The sequence below is a fragment of the Leuciscus leuciscus genome, assembly GCF_965113295.1.
Source record: "Leuciscus leuciscus genome assembly, chromosome: 5".
Lineage (NCBI taxonomy): Eukaryota > Metazoa > Chordata > Actinopteri > Cypriniformes > Leuciscidae > Leuciscus > Leuciscus leuciscus.
The window spans coordinates 53,607,884-53,625,383 of record NC_138729.1 but is presented as its reverse complement, the minus strand read 5'-3'; the positions used below and the strand labels follow the sequence as shown (position 1 = coordinate 53,625,383).

The 17,500-nt window shown below is 45.4% G+C and overlaps 1 protein-coding gene across 4 annotated transcripts in view; it reads right to left on the bottom strand.

Annotated features, from left to right (window-relative positions):
- trabd2a (TraB domain containing 2A) overlaps nucleotides 1-17,500 on the bottom strand; it is a 61,231-nt gene that overhangs the window by 27,585 nt on the left and 16,146 nt on the right. For 2 of the 4 annotated variants that reach the window (XM_082171576.1, XM_082171574.1), the window contains exons 3-4: nucleotides 8,768-8,937; nucleotides 6,792-6,966 (exon numbers count right to left, since the gene is read on the bottom strand). In XM_082171576.1, the coding sequence (XP_082027702.1) occupies nucleotides 6,792-6,966; nucleotides 8,768-8,937 (345 nt within the window). The remainder of the gene's footprint in view (nucleotides 1-6,791; nucleotides 6,967-8,767; nucleotides 8,938-17,500) is intronic. The other 2 variants (XM_082171575.1, XM_082171577.1) reach the window with 2 other exon arrangements.

The window sequence follows — 17,500 nt, the reverse complement described above, 5'->3', positions numbered from 1 at the left end:
CACTTTTTATAGTAAGGGATGATGTACATTCTCACACACACACACACACACACACACACACACACACACACACACACACACACACACACACACACTCACACACACTCTCACACACACTCTCACTCACTCTCACACACACACACACACACACACACACACACACACACACACACACACACACACACACACACACACACACACCTGAAGGGGTTTATTATGAGAACACACACACACACACACACACACACACACACACACACACACACACACACACACACCTGAAGGGGTTTATTCTGAGATCACACACACACACAAGCTCTAGAAGCTCCGCCCTCTGCGCCAGGAGCAGTAGTTCATTTGCATTTAAAGGGACAGACACAAAAACTGCGTTTTTGCTCACCCTTAAAAATTTACAATTTTAACACGCTATATAAAAATATCTGTGGGATATTTTGAGCTAAAACTTCACACACACACTCTGGAGACATCAGAGACTTATTTTACATCTTGTGAAAAGAGCATTACACTACCCCTTTAAAGCTCCTCTGGTGTTACTGAAGATCTGCTCACTAATATAAATATTTAAGACTAAAACACACCAGTTTCTGAGTAGATCTGTGAAAGAACTCAACAAACACATCAGACTTTCCCAAATCAGAGTTTACAGAAGCTCAAACACAAACCGACCTTCTCAGCACGTCTCATGAGTTCATTTACAAAGGGAAACTTAATTGTGTGTGAAAAGCAGAGAGCAAAAAATGTAAACTCAGAGTTTAACTACCACAGTCCCAGAGTCTCCTGCCACAGATATTTAAATGCGTGGTTTCTGGGCAACTCAATCTCTCTTCCTCCTGCTGAGAAGCGCATGTTTCAGTGACACATACACATCGCTTTATTGGGAAGATAATGATGGAGGAGCGGAGTTCAGTTTCTGATCATCTCCAGATGTTGTGCATCAGATTTCCGCAATCATTCCATCAGTAATAAACAGCAGCTCGTTCCTCCTAATCTCTTCCTTTAATGATGAGAAGTGAATTAATTTAATATATCGGCTGAATAATCAAAAGTGTGAAATCAGTTCTTGTTTTTCCAAAATTTCATTTGTTTTTCTCAAATTCCATGTTTTCCATTTAATTTTTTCTGGATTTTAAATGGTTTAATTAAATTTTAATAATCAAAAAGTATGTCTGTAACGGTCACTAGCTGGAGTGCCCTTGAGAGCCACCAGAGGGCACTCCACATAAGACTATTATCACTCACAAACTACATTTCCCATAACTCACTGCTCGGACTCATCATCACTGATCACATTCACCTGTACCTCATTCAATGATTGCATTCACCTGTGTCACATCATCCTGTTAGTCTCAGTCTATTTATACCATGTTTATTCAGTCACTCACCGCGAAGTCTTGTTTAGTGTCACACTGCAACTCTGAGCGTTTTCCTGGTTTTCTTGTTTATTGGTTTTCGGATTTCTTGCCTGTTCCTTGGATTACTCTCTTGCCTGTTCCTTGGATTACTCTCTTGCCTCTGACCCCTGCCTGTCTTGTTTTGTTTGTTTGGACTGTCTACCTGTGTTTTGACCCTTTGCCTGTTTATTGGATTACGTGTCTGGATTGCCCCTTAATAAAGCTGCATTTGGATCTCAACCTTCGTGTCTCGGAGCGGTTCGTGACAGAAGACTTCGCCGCACCAAGATCCAGCAGCGATCGCCATCATGCATCCAGCAGTCAAGCTTATGCGTCTCCGTCAAGGAGATCAACCCATTGAGGATTATGTGATTGACTTTTTGGAGCTGGCTCACCTGACCTACATGGAAGAGGTATGTTTAATGATATTTTTTCGGGGAGGATTATCTGAGCCGCTCTGTTCAAGCATGCCTCTGCACAATCCTCATGGGACTCTTGGACAGTATATTAATTTGGCCCTGCAATTGAGTGGCTCAACTTTTTCTGTGAGTCCGGCGTCTGCCGAGCCTGCGCTCCACGTCAGCCCTGCCGAGCCTGCGCTCCACGTCAGCCCTGCCGAGCCTGCGCTCCACGTCAGCCCTGCCGAGCCTGCGCTCCACGTCAGCCCTGCCGAGCCTGCGCTCCACGTCAGCCCTGCCGAGCCTGCGCTCCACGTCAGCCCTGCCGAGCCTGCGCTCCACGTCAGCCCTGCCGAGCCTGCGCTCCACGTCAGTCCTGCCGAGCCTGCGCTCCACGTCAGTCCTGCCGAGCCAGAGCCAGAGCCTGCACTTCACACCAGTCCAGCCGAGCCCGCACTTCACGCCAAATCTGCTGAGGCCAAGGCAGTATGCGTCGTGCCCGCCGCCCCTGAGACAGCAAGCGACATGCCCACCGATCCAGAGCCCTCTTCACCGCTGGTCCCGTCCAGCACGGAGCTCTCTTCACCGCTGGTCCCGTCCAGCACAGAGCCTTCACCGCTGGTCCCGTCCAGCACAGAGCCCTCTTCATCGCTGGTCCTGTCCAGTTCAAAGCCCTCTTCGCCGCTGGTCCTGCCCAGCTCAGAGCCCTCTTTGCCGCTGGTTCCGTCCAGTTCAGAGTCCTCTTCGCCACTGGTCCTACCCAACTCAAAGCCCTTGCCGCCACTGGTCCCGTCAAGCTCAGAGCGTGCTGATCCTGATCCAGAGACTGAGCTTCACGTCACTTCTGCCGGTCCTGAGACTGAGCTTCACGTCACTTCTGCCGATCCAGAGACTGAGCTTCACGTCACTTCTGCCGATCCAGAGACTGAGCTTCACGTCACTTCTGCCGATCCAGAGACTGAGCTTCACGTCACTTCTGCCGATCCAGAGACTGAGCTTCACGTCACGTCAGCCGATCCAGAGACTGAGCTTCACGTCACGTCCGCCCGTCAAGAGTCTCGTCCCGCCGAGACTGAATCTGTTCCTCTTCCTCTTTCTACGCCTGTGTCTTCGGACAAGATGGCCGAATCCACGCCTGTGTCTTCGGACAAGATGGCCGACTCCACGCCTGTGTTTTCGGACAAGATGGCCAACTCCACGCCTGTGTCTTCGGACAAGATGGCCGAATCCACGCCAGTGTCTCCGGACAAGATGGCCACCGCCGAGCCAGTGTCTCCGGACAAGATGGCCGCCGCCGAGCCAGTGTCTCCGGACAAGATGGCCTCCACCGATCCAGTGTCTGTTCAAGTCACGTATGCTGAACCAGTGTCTCCGGACAAGATGGCCGCCGCCAAACCAGTGTCTCCAGACAAGATGGCCGCCACCGAGCCAGTGTCTCTGGACAAAATGGCCGCTGCCACGTCGACTGAGCCCTCTGCAGAGATAGCCACTGACATGCCTGAACCTGAGCCTTCAACAGAGATGGCCGCTGTCACGCTGTCTGTTCCTGAGCCGGTGTCTGTTCCTGTACCTGAGCCGGTGTCTGTTCCTGTCCTTGACCCGGTGTCTGTTCCTGTCCCTGTGTCTGTTCCTGTTCCTGAGCCGGTGTCTGTTCCTGTGCCCTGGCCGCCTGAAGGGTCGTCTCCGCCCTGGCCGCCTGAAGGGTCGTCTCCGCCCTGGCCGCCTGAAGGGCCGCCTGCACAGCCTGCTCCGCCCTGGTCGCCTGCACAGCCTGCTCCGCCCTGGTCGCCTGCACAGCCTGCTCCGCCCTGGTCGCCTGCACAGCCTGCTCCGCCCTGGTCGCCTGCACAGCCTGCTCCGCCCTGGTCGCCTGCACAGCCTGCTCCGCCCTGGCCTTCCGCCCTGCCGGAGTCTTCAGGTCCTCTTCCGCTGCACGGGCCTGGCCTTCCCGCCCCCGGGTCCGCCTCCGCTCCACCTCCCTCCTGGACAGTTTTAGGAGCGTCTGGAATCCGCTCCTTAAAGGGGGGGCTATGTAACGGTCACTAGCTGGAGTGCCCTTGAGAGCCACCAGAGGGCACTCCACATAAGACTATTATCACTCACAAACTACATTTCCCATAACTCACTGCTCGGACTCATCACTGATCACATTCACCTGTACCTCATTCACTGATTGCATTCACCTGTGTCACATCATCCTGTTAGTCTCAGTCTATTTATACCATGTTTATTCAGTCACTCACCGCGAAGTCTTGTTTAGTGTCACACTGCAACTCTGAGCGTTTTCCTGGTTTTCTTGTTTATTGGTTTTCGGATTTCTTGCCTGTTCCTTGGATTACTCTCTTGCCTCTGACCCCTGCCTATCTTGTTTTGTTTTGTTTTGTTTGTTTGGACTGTCTACCTGTGTTTTGACCCTTTGCCTGTTTATTGGATTACGTGTCTGGATTGCCCCTTAATAAAGCTGCATTTGGATCTCAACCTTCGTGTCTCGGAGCGGTTTGTGACAATGTCTAATCAATTAAATTCATAAAACTTTAATAATGTAGTGATTTTTAAAATGGTAACAATAATGGTACCCTATGAATTTTTTTCTTTTTTTCTTTTATTTATTTTAAATTGGTTTTGTCTGTTCATTTTTCAGGATTTTGCGTTTAATGAATTAGGGTTATGCAAATTATTATCTGAAATGGTGGAAGTCAAATTAAAAACTTTAGCAATTTAAAAAAATGTTTTTTATGTAATAACAATTCCATAAATTTCTTGGCAAACAAAGAGCTGCACAACAAAGGTTTACTATTTTAATTAAAACATTGATGAAAAATTGTGTGATATAACTTAAATTATGTTGTAAACCATATTATAATTATTATAGTAATATATTTCTGTCATAATTTCTTCAAGTTAAACTGAGCTTTTATTTCGGCAGGTTGTCGTGAAGAGCTTCCCCACGTGTTTTTAATTCTGTTTGTTCATTATGGTTTATATATTAATTTTTCAGTTTTATGTCTAATTGGTTGAGAATCTATTGCAGATATCAGAAAATAACCAGACATAATTAGTCGAAATCAATGATTGTTTTGGTGGTGCTGAGTATCATTGAACTGAATTCAGATTCAGATTCAGATCCAGATCATCCTGTGTGTGTTACGATCGGATCATTCCCATAATGACCAACACAATCTAACAACAGCAGCGCAAAGTAGTGTATGGTTTAAAAACATGCTTTTTTTGGGCGCTAAATAATGGCACAAACCTTAATAAATCACCTTGCATGATTAATATAAATCCTGTCCTCCCATAAATACTGCGTCTGAAAGGGAAACTCCTAAATGCATATGCAATAAGATCAGCCGCAGAAATAACCCTGTCCTCGCCTTTTCAGCGCTAGATTTACATGAGTGTCTTTAGTAAATCCTGACAGTAGTTTTTTTTAACACCAAAAGAGTGTTTGCGCTGGAGAAGCTGTTAGTGAATCTGCTCTTAGTCTCGCATGAGTCTTCGGCCCCCAGAACCAGGAGAACGAGTCGAGGACTGAATCAGGATCACTTACACACTCCTCTCTGATGGCGTCTAGTGAAGAACAGCATGAAATACAGCCCTTGTTAGTGTGTGTAGAGCTGCAGTCATCTCTGCTTTCACTCACTCACTCACACACACACACACACACACACACACACACACACACACACACAAACACACACGCATCTCTGCTTTCACTCACTCACTTCCTGTAGACACACACACTCAGCAGACTGTGACCATCTGCTTCAACCCCTGCACCCCGACACACACACACACACACACTCCAGTTCTAGAAGGCATGAAGGTATTATGGAAACACTTTACAATAAGGATACATGAATAATCATGTACTAATACCTGAATGAATAGTTACTTCAACATGAACTCATGATTAGAGAAAATATGAACTTCATTATGAAATTTAGTTATTAGTACATGATTATGCATGTCCTGTTATTGTAAAGTGTTACTGGTATTATAAACTAGCTTATATATAAAACTGCTTTGAAAAAAGTATACAATAATTAAACAATATTATATAGCCATAGCAAACAGCACTACTAAAATAAAGCGTTAGGGTTCATAATGCAGCGCTGGAGTGGAGCAGAAACACAGCCGAGGGAAGTTCACAGTCAAAGCGTTTTCCTCCAGTCTGAAACACACCAGGACAGAGTCATCAGAGCGCTTGAGAAATCACGTCTCCTCCCGTTTCCCAATCGGGAGTTAAATGAAGCAGAATATGATTGCATGTGATTCTATAAGTCGAATAGTCCAGCTTCTCTAAACCAGCAGAACCATCATTCTGGCCTGTAAAGATCCTGCGGTCACTACTCGAATGAAAAGAATTTGAGTCATTTGTTCTAAGTAGCTTTAATCAGATTTCCCCTTCAGTTGATGTAACGCCGCTGATCTACACATGACCTCACGCTGAACCACAGAGGGTTTATTCTGATGGACGGCGGAATAATCACAGCTACAAACTTCTCTTCTGAGGAAAAATCCATTTCTCAGGGCTTTAAAAAGTCACGATTCGTTCCTAGAAAGAGCATAATCTCATTTAATCTCACGGCATGAGCACACGATTACACTTACGCATTTGGCAGGCGCTTTTATCCAAAGCGACTTACATTGCATTTCAAGCTACACATTTACAGTCATATCAGTTCTTGCTTTCCCTGGGAATCGAACCCATGACCTTGGTGTTGCAAGCCTCTACTGTTTGAGCAACAGGAAAGACATTATTTTTGTATTATTAGAAGCAGTGTTTGTGTTTGAGCCGCAAGAGGCAAGCTGGTGAACGCTGACGGATATTCACATCCCGAGGTCAGAGAGGATCCGCATCAGAGAGTCTCGTACCTGAGCTGGAAACATTTCATTACATTACTAACCCTACAAACCCGAGAGAGAAAGTGCATATGACAAGAAGAAGGATCTGGGAATCTTCCCGAGGGAACCTGACCTGCTCCGAAAGCGAAGAAGAAGCTCCTGTCGGGCTGTTCCTGGAGCAGTGCTTTAACCCTTCTCCCCATCCTCTCGTTACGCTTGTAGATCAGCTCCTGACGGAAGTATCTGTCGATCTCCTGCGCCGTCTCCTGATCACTCGCCGGGAGAGACACGTTCCTGAAGTTCGGCACCTGATTATACAGAGAAAGATTCAAAACAGTTTAATCAAGATTCCTTCTCATCTGAAAACAACATCAATCCTGTTTAAGGATGTTTAGATATTTACACACTCACACACACAGTGATTGGTCACAGCATTAGCGATTCCAGTGCACTATAGCCGATTCTAGTTCACTACAACTAATTCCAGTGCAGTACAGCTGATTCCAGTTCACTAGAGCTGATTCCAGTGCACTACAGCTGAGTCCAGTGCACTACAGCTGATTCCAGTTCACTACAGCTGATTCCAGTGCACTATAGCCGATTCCAGTTCACTACAGCTGAGTCCAGTGCACTACAGCTGATTCCAGTTCACTACAGCTGATTCCAGTGCACTACAGCTGAGTCCAGTGCACTACAGCTGATTCCAGTTCACTACAGCTGAGTCCAGTGCACTACAGCTGATTCCAGTTCACTACAGCTGATTCCAGTGCACTATAGCCGATTCCAGTTCACTACAACTGATTCCAGTACACTACAGCTGATTCCAGTTCACTACAGCTGATTCCAGTGCACTACAGCTGATTTCCAGTTCACTACAGCTGACTCCAGTGCACTAGTGGCTGATTTCAGTTCACTAGATCTAATTCCAGTTCACTGTAGCTGATTCTAGTGCACTAGTGGCTGATTCCAGTTCACTACAACTAATTCCAGTGAAGTAGAGCTGATTCCAGTGCACAATAGCTGATTCCAGTTCATTACAACTGATTCCAGTGCACTAGTGGCTGATTCCAGTGCACTAGCAGCTGATTCCAGGGCATTATTGGCTGATTCCAGTTCACTACAGCTGTTCCAGTGCACTATAGCTGATTCCAGGGCACTAGCGGCTGATTCCAGTGCACTACAGCTAATTCCACTGCACTACAGCTGATTCCAGTTCACTACAGCTGATTCCAGTGCACTATAGCTGATTCCACGGCACTATAGCTGATTCCAGTTCACTAAAGCTGATTCCAGTGCACTAAAGCTGATTCCAGTTCTCTCAAGCTGATTACAGTGCACTATAGCTGATTCCAGTGCATTAGAGCTGATTCAAGTGCACTACAGCTGATTCCAGTGCACTACAGCTGATTCCAGTGCATTAGAGCTGATTCCAGTGCACTAGCAGCTGATTCCAGTGCACTATAGCTGATAACAGGGCACTAGCGGCTAATTCCAGTGCACTACAGCTGAGTCCAGTGCACTACAGCTGATTCCAGTTCACTACAGCTGATTTCAGTGCACTAGCGGCTGATTCCAGAGCACTACAGCTGATTCCAGTGCACTAGTGGCTAATTCCAGTGCACTAGTGGCTAATTCCAGTGCACTACAGCTGATGCCAGTTCACTACAGCTGATTCCAGTGCACTAGCGGCTGATTCCAGAGCACTATAGCTGATTCCAGTGGACTAGTGGATGATTCCAGTGCACTACAGCTGATTCCAGTTCACTAGAGCTGATTCCAGTGCACTACAACTGATTCCAGTTCACTACAGCTGATTCCAGTGCACTAGCGGCTGATTCCAGAGCACTATAGCTGATTCCAGTGGACTAGTGGATGATTCCAGTGCACTACAGCTGATTCCAGTTCACTACAGCTAATTCCAGTTCACTAGAGCTGATTCCAGTGCACTAGCATCTGATTCCAGGGCACTACAGCTGATTCCAGTGCACTACAGCTTATTCCAGTTCCCTCAAGCTGATTCCAGTGCACTACAGCTGATTCCAGTTCCCTCAAGCTGATTCCAGTGCACTACAGCTGATTCCAGTGCACTAGCATGATGAAGAGCGTCACCTGCGAGGAGTCGTGGTTGAAGATGATGGAGTTCAGATCTCCACAGTTGTAGTGCTTGATCAGGTCCTCTGTGGTGTAGGGAACCTGCAGACTCCCGGCCCGAAGACACTCCTGCTGCAGCAGCGTCTGGTTCAGAGCGAAGATCACCTGCAACACACACACACACACAGCTGAAACACACACACACACACACAGCCATGACTCTGCACATCTGGGGCACGATGCGCAACACTGGCTCTTAAAGGTGACACATTATGCCGCTTTTCACAAGATGTAATATAAATCTATGGTGTCCCCAGAATGTGTCTGTGAAATCTCATCTCAAAATTCTCCCCAGATCATTTTTTATAGCTTGTCAAATTTGCCCCTTTTTGGGTGTGGGCAAAAACGTGCCGTTTTTGTGTGTCCCTTTAAATGCAAATTAACTGCTGCTCCGCCTCCGTTCAGAAGAGGGCAGAGTCTTTACACAAGCTTCATATACTCCGGCAATAACAAAACAGGCCAATCTCACTCATCCAGAATCCCAGAATAACCAGTAGCGAGTGCAGCCTTACGGAGAGACTCAGGAAGAGTTTCTGAATGTTAGTAGAGACATTTCTGTAGTTGTTGTGGAGTTACATTGATCATCTCATCATCATGTTTAACTTCTCCACAAGTGTCCACAGTTCCTGAGGTCTTTATAAGACAGCGGTGACACGTTCTGGTCAATAGTGTTCAGTGCTCGTCTGTGCTCAACCACAGAACAGTTTCAGGCTTTTCTAGATATTCTGCCATTGCGTTAGAACTGGTCTCTGTTGTCGCTTGCGAAACCAAATGTTGTGCCATGTGTGTAAATGTGCAGATTAAGGGCCGGTAATATTATAATAAGATCCTCTTCATACGTCAGAAATGGAGCGAAATCTGATCGGCTTATTTTTTGATACGCTTGCAGAGAAAGCACCGGGGACCTGATTATAGCACTTACACAAGGAAAAAGTTAGATTTTCATGATGTGTCACCTTTAAAGGGACGGTGCGTCCAGAAATCACCATTCTGTCATCATTCAGTCTTACTTTTTGAATTTAAATTACACCAAATGTTCTTTCTAGACTAAATGCTGTTTATAATGAATCCCACTATAATTTATGTTTGTTTTTTACTATTTTTCATTCCTGTTCTGAATATTGTTAAATTGAAAGGATTTGTTGTGGAGTGAGAAGAACTAAAATACACATTTAGTGTCTATATAATGTACAACCAGCCTTAAAGAAAAAAAATGATTAGTAAACCATAAGACTAGTCTAAACGGTCACTTAGCGCCGGTGCATTGTGGGTCTGAGACCATCTTAAACCAGCATGAATGTACAGGCTGATCTGAGGCGCTTTTATAAAGTTTGTCATTGTTTTTAAACTTTACTCTGTTTATGCTCTTTTATGATATATTCATGAATGATACATCTGCAACGAAACGGCAATGAACACATTGAAATAGTTTTACAGTGTAGACTTTTACTTGATCAGAAAATGGAAATGAGTTCTATGTGGTTTCTTACCATAAGATCACAACAACACACACACGTGATTTGATTAGCACAAAAACGCTGCACTAACACACTCAGCTGTGAGACTATTAGATGACTGACTCGTGAACAGAAGATCTCAACACAAGCGCAGTGTTTCTGCCTGATGTTCCTGAATGGAGGCTCTTCTGAAGCGCGAGTGAATCTCAACAGATCAAAGGCTCAGCGGAGAGTTTCTCTCAATTAGTTCTAGCTGACGCTTTTTGTTGCTTCTGCTGCTGCAGCTCAACTATTGTGTTACCATGAAATTCCCCAGTGTTTACTCTCACATACACACACACTCACTCTCATACACACACACACACGCAAACACACACTCACTCTCATACATACACACATTCTTGTACACACACACACACACACACACACACACACACACACACACACACTTACTCACACACACTCACACGCTCTCACACACACACTCACACACATACACACATATTATTGTGCACACTCTCACTCACACACACACACTCACACACACATACATACACACACATTCTTACACACACACACACACACACACACACACACACACACACACACACACACACACACACACACACACACACACACTCATACACACCCACACCCACACCCACTCACACACACATTCTCACACACACACCTGCACACACACACACACACACACACACACTCACACACACACTTGAGCTCTTTTCATCCATGCCGATGACACTCTGGCCGTCCCTCATTGTTTGCGGGGCTCGTCTGAGAGAGGAGGGCGGATACTTCATGTGTGGGACAAAGAGCTGTCGCTTTCATCCCGCGCTCATCAAAGCCTCTGCTCTGCATCTGAAAGCTCTCCGGCTTTATGCTGCTCAAATTAGCCTATCGCCACCCCGCTAGCTTCACAAACCCCACGGCACTAACCTCCCTCCATCTGCTGAGTCTGAGCAGCTTCAGTTCAGCACCCCCTCCTCCAGCCTTTCAGACCCTTAAATCACGGCACGGAGGAGAATGAAAGAGCGCCGAAAGTGAGAAGGAAGAAAGACGGGGCTAAACGAATGCTGTGACGCGGCTCCGTTGTGTCCGTTCTGTGGGTCACTGGCCACATTCACACACGGGAACCAGAGTGAGTTCATATCAAAGCACTGCGGCCCTATGAAAGTCAATAACTCTGCTTTGTGATGGAAATTACCCCGATACGTCACGATGGAGGAACAGAAAACACTCTGAGGTATTTAACGGTCTCTACGATTTCTGCACCGAACAGGATCACAAAAATAATAATGATGATGGAATTCAAACAGGTTTCCCAAACAATCCTGCTGTGATTCTTCAGATTAATTCAGTGCAGTGTTGATTCAGTTCAGTTTAATAACTGTGTGAAGTTCATCAATTATGAAATGAGTTTGATACAGCTGTAAAGCAGCTCTGGAGAAAACAGTGGCATGACTGGATGGAGTGATGGAGTGGTTGACTGATTGACTGATGGATTGATGGACAGATAGACTGATGGACTGATCTGTCTTTATCAATTCCTCCTCTCCTTCTTCTCTATACTAATGTCTCTACCACTAAAATGACGTACTACCACAACAAAATTAAAAATTCTTCTGACTTTTGCACGCCTCATCTCTTCTTAACCCTCCTCCTCCTTCACCAACCCTAACAGATGATGACTTTGCCACATTCTTCATAAATTAAAAACCACCACCATCATCAGCCAGTTTTCCACACTACAAACTGACAAACACATCCTAACAGCAAACACACACACTCTCCCCTCCTTCTCTCCTCTCTCAGAGGCAGAAGTCTTCAAACTCATCCTTTCCAATCGCACTCGCATTGCACTCACTCACTCATATCAACACCTCTCTTCACACTGGTATCTTTCCCACAGCATTTAAGAGGCTCTGATAATCCCACTGCTTAAAAAACCCACTCTAAATCCAGCACTTAGAAAACTACAGACCGGTATCCCTTCGTCCATTAATTGCTAAAACACAAGAATGAGTAATTTTCAAAAAAATCTCTGCCTTTCTTACACAGAACAACATGCTGGACAACAACCAGTCTGGTTTCAGAAGCGCCACTCAAATGAGACAGCCCTGCTCTCGGTTACTGAAGCTCTGAGACTCAAGAGCAGCTTCCAAATCCTCAGTCCTCATCTTGCTGGATCTGCTGCGTTTGACAGTTAATCATCAGATCCTTCTGTCAACCCTCATGATGAAGGGCATCTCAGGAACAGCAATCCAATGGTTCAGGTGTGACCTCTCAGTAAGTCCTTCAGGGTGCTGTGGAGGAGTGAGGTGTCTAAGACCCAACATCTAGCTACTGGAGTGCCTCAGGGCTCAGTGCCGGGACTGCTTCTCTTCTCTATCTACATGACATCACTAGGATCTGTCATTCAGAAACATGGTTTATCCCATCACTGTTATCATCTAGCTACTGGAGTGCCTCAGGGCTCAGTGCTGGGACCGCTTCTCTTCTCCATCTACATGTCAACACTAGGATCTGTCATTCAGAAACATGGTTTTTCCCATCACTGTTATCATCTAGCTACTGGAGTGCCTCAGGGCTCAGTGCTGGGACCGCTTCTCTTCTCCATGTACATGATATCACTAGGATCTGTCATTCAGAAACATGGTTTTTCCCATCACTGTTATCATCTAGCTACTGGAGTGCCTCAGGGCTCAGTGCTGGGACAGCTTCTTTTCTCCATCTACATGACATCACTAGGATCTGTCATTCAGAAACATGGTTTTTCCCATCACTGTTATCATCTAGCTACTGGAATGCCTCAGGGCTCAGTGCTGGGACCGCCTCTCTTCTCCATCTACATGTCAACACTAGGATCTGTCATTCAGAAACATGTTTTTTCCCATCACTGTTTTCATCTAGCTACTGGAGTGCCTCAGGGCTCAGTGCTGGGACCGCTTCTCTTCTCCATGTACATGACATCACTAGGATCTGTCATTCAGAAACATGGTTTTTCCCATCACTGTTATCATCTAGCTACTGGAGTGCCTCAGGGCTCAGTGCTGGGACCGCTTCTTTTCTCCATCTACATGACATCACTAGGATCTGATATTCAGAAACATGGTTTATCCCATCACTGTTATCATCTAGCTACTGGAGTGCCTCAGGGCTCAGTGCTGGGACCGCTTCTCTTCTCCATGTACATGACATCACTAGGATCTGTCATTCAGAAACATGGTTTTTCCCATCACTGTTATCATCTAGCTACAGGAGTGCCTCAGGGCTCAGTGCTGGGACCGCTTCTCTTCTCCACCTACAGGTCATCACTAGGATCTGTCATTCAGAAACATGTTTTTTCCCATCACTGTTATCATATAGCTACTGGAGTGCCTCAGGGCTCAGTGCTACCGCTTCTCTTCTGGATCTACGTGACATCACTAGGATCTGTCATTCAGAAACATGGTTTATCCCATCACTGTTATCATCTAGCTACTGGAGTGCCTCAGGGCTCAGTGCTGGGACCGCTTCTCTTCTCCATCTACATGTCATCACTAGTGTCAGTCATTCAGAAACATGGTTTATCCCATCACTGTTATCATCTAGCTACTGGAGTGCCTCAGGGCTCAGTGCTGGGACCGCTTATCTTCTCCATCTACATGTCAACACTAGGATCTGTCATTCAGAAACATGGTTTATCCCATCACTGTTATCATCTAGCTACTGGAGTGCCTCAGGGCTCAGTGCTGGGACCGCTTCTCTTCTCCACCTACATGACATCACTAGGATCTGTCATTCAGAAACATGGTTTATCCGTCACTGTTATCATCTAGCTACTGGAGTGCCTCAGGGCTCAGTGCTGGGACCGCTTCTCTTCTCCATCTACATGTCATCACTAGTGTCAGTCATTCAGAAACATGGTTTATCCCATCACTGTTATCATCTAGCTACTGGAGTGCCTCAGGGCTCAGTGCTGGGACCGCTTATCTTCTCCATCTACATGTCAACACTAGGATCTGTCATTCAGAAACATGGTTTATCCCATCACTGTTATCATCTAGCTGCTGGAGTGCCTCAGGGCTCAGTGCTGGGACCGCTTCTCTTCTCCACCTACATGACATCACTAGGATCTGTCATTCAGAAACATGGTTTATCCGTCACTGTTATCATTTGTTATCACTGTTATCATCTGTTATCACTGTTTTCATCTGATATCATCACTGCTATACTGACGACACAACTCTACCTCTCATTCCAGCCAGATGATCCAATGAAAGCATCTCAGCCTCTGAAAAGACAGAACTGTTTGTGGTCTTGGCCATCCCACCACTTCATAACAACTTCTCCATTCAGCTGTAGGTTCGTCATCCATAACTCCATCCAGGACAGCCAGGAACCTGAGAGTTCTGATTGATGATCAGCTAAACTTCACAGACCACATTGCTAGAACCACCGGTCCTGCAGATTTGCCTTATACAACATTAGGAGGTTCAGGCCCTTCCTATCGGAGTCACACAACTCCTTCTCCAAGCTCTTGTTCTATCCAGACTGGACTATTGTAATGCTCTCTCTTGTTCAAGCATCACTGTCAAACCTCTGCAACTGATCCAGATACTGCAGCAAGAGTGTGTTTATCGAGCCGAAGAGACGCACGTCACTCCTCTCCTCATAAACCTGCACTGATGTTTTCCTACAGAACAACCACTGGCTTTGCTCTTCTATACCTAAACTCACTTCTTCAGATCTATGTGTCTCCAGAAGCTTGTGTTCTGCAAGTGAACGGTGTCTTGTGGTGCATCATCCCAAAGAGACATAAAATCATTTTCACTGACCTTTACCTGTGCTGAGGAATGACCTGCCGAACTCAACCTGACCTGCTGAATCGTTAGCATTTTCAAGAAATGGCTGATGACCAGGTTTGGGCCGATACATCGCTCTTTTTTTGTCCTAACGGCCCATAAAACTCGTACATCGGCGGCCCATTCGTTTTGTTTTGTTTTGCTTAATTGGCGGCGCTGGGTTAGTTTTTTTTTCTGACAGACCCCATGAAACACGTAGATCAGAGGCCCATTGGTTCTTTTCTTGATTGACACTGGGCTGGCCCAATTACATCTTTAAACACCTCCCCCTTTGGGCTCTGAGTGAGCATGCAGTGTCAGTGTGCATCTGTCAAAATAGTCAGAGAGATGGAGAAGAAACGCAAGGAAAGTGCAGAGAAATAGAGAGAAAAATAGATACAGGCCCTTCAAGCAGACGCTGTAAAATGTGTCAAAATAACAGATATGTTATTAAACTGAACATCAGCTCCAGTGATGATGAGGATAGTGAGGAGTGTAACTAACTCTCAGAAGAGAGTAAATAAGGTAATTACTCCTGAGTTTTATTTATTAGTCTTCTCTGTTAATGTAATGAGTCCTTTATTTCCGCCTCCATAGTGGAACGTTAATTTCGCATCTAGAAAGGTGGGACTGGTTAGTGAGACGCACACACAGAAGAAAAGGGGAAAAAACCAGGGGGGCAGGTTTTCATATTATTTTGAAGTAGCCCCGGGCGCCGCCATTGGCTAGCGGACCATCACCTGCTGTTAGCATCCCATTGACTCCCATTCATTTTGGCGTCACTTTGACAGCGAATAACTTTACATCTGAGGCGTTTAAAGACTCCATTTGTCCATTATTTATTTCTAAAGAAACACGAAAATGTATAAAAGGCTCCATTACCTTGTATCTTACGTTATGGCCCCGTAGAAGCAGTTTTTGTAAAAATAGGCTAACGATTGCGTCATAACCACTCGACTCTCTGTCGCACAGTAGAGAGATTACCGTATGGACAGGAGGAGAAGCTCGCGCGCAATCGGGGGGACGTGGAGGCAAAATGACAAAGTAATTAATCAGAATACTTGGCAAAAGTTTCTCCTGCTTCTAGCTCATGGACACCTCCTACTCACATTCTCCGTCTCTGCAAGTTTCGGAAGGGAATGATTCAGATTTCTCTCGGCACAGCTACTAGTAGATAGACGGGTTGCTCACGTCACATCTACGTCGTCGAGCTCAGTTTGAGTCTGCGCAGTACGCTCGACCATCAGGAAGTTAGTGCTTCTATTTGACTTCACTTGTCTCCGTTGAATCCAATGGGGTCGCTGTGTCCAGTTTATATACTGTCTATGGAAAAAACTCATGTCGCTCTAAAAACACTCTGAAATCGAAAAGTTCTAAAGAAAAGGAGGGGATAATTAAGCACCTAGCTGGAACGGGAACAAGGTATTGTGTTTGGTTTGTTTAATGTTTATGTGCATCAATATGTAGGTTAATTTATTCGACTTGAAGAAGTGTTTAAATGTGTATCGCTTATGTCATGTGAAGTTATGTTAACATAAGCTTTTCAGCATTGTTAATACTGACTGAGGTAACGTCATAAGGGGTTTTATTAATGGCTATTTGTAATGTTGTTATATATTGTTATATATATACAATATATTGTTTAATGTGGCCTTCGGCTTATGTTTGGGTTCGTAATAGCTAATTTTATGTTATTTATCTGTCCTGTAGCTCTTACGGTGTTTCAAGAAGAAAAAGGTGTAAGAAAATAAAGGCTTTTGGAAATATCTTCACCATTGTCTGGCTGGGGTTTTGCTACAGATCAGGAGAGAGATGAGAAAGTGTAGAGCCTGCAGTAAGCAGAACTACTTGTCATGAGTGTAGGAACCCATTACCCAGTTACGCATTATTTCTGCAAAGTTGACGATTACCACATTTTACTAGAAATTTAATGAGACGCGTATGTAAACCATGTTTTCCGCCAAAATAAAAGCTTGATGCAGTAAAATTTTCTTTACTGGGGGTGAGATGGTGAGAAGATGGGTGGTGTTTATGATCATATGTACTGGGCCAGACTGGGCCAAAATGCCAGGGCCAATTTTTTGTCCCAGTCCAGCCCTGCTGATGATGCATCTTTTTCGTCAACATTTGATCCATTAATACTAACACTTTCTCTTCTACTCTATATCTACTTTAAAAAAATGACATATACTCTTAGACTAAACTGGGACTGGTCACAGCACTTACATATTGTTGCCCTATTGTAAGTATAACTGCTTCTATTGTTCTCCTCATTTGTAAGTCGTTTTGGATTAAAGCGTCTGCTAAATGATTAAATGTAAATCATCCGTTCTCTGTTTTCCCACCAGTTCAGAACACAAACCGAGCCAAAGCTCTCAGCGCACTTTAGA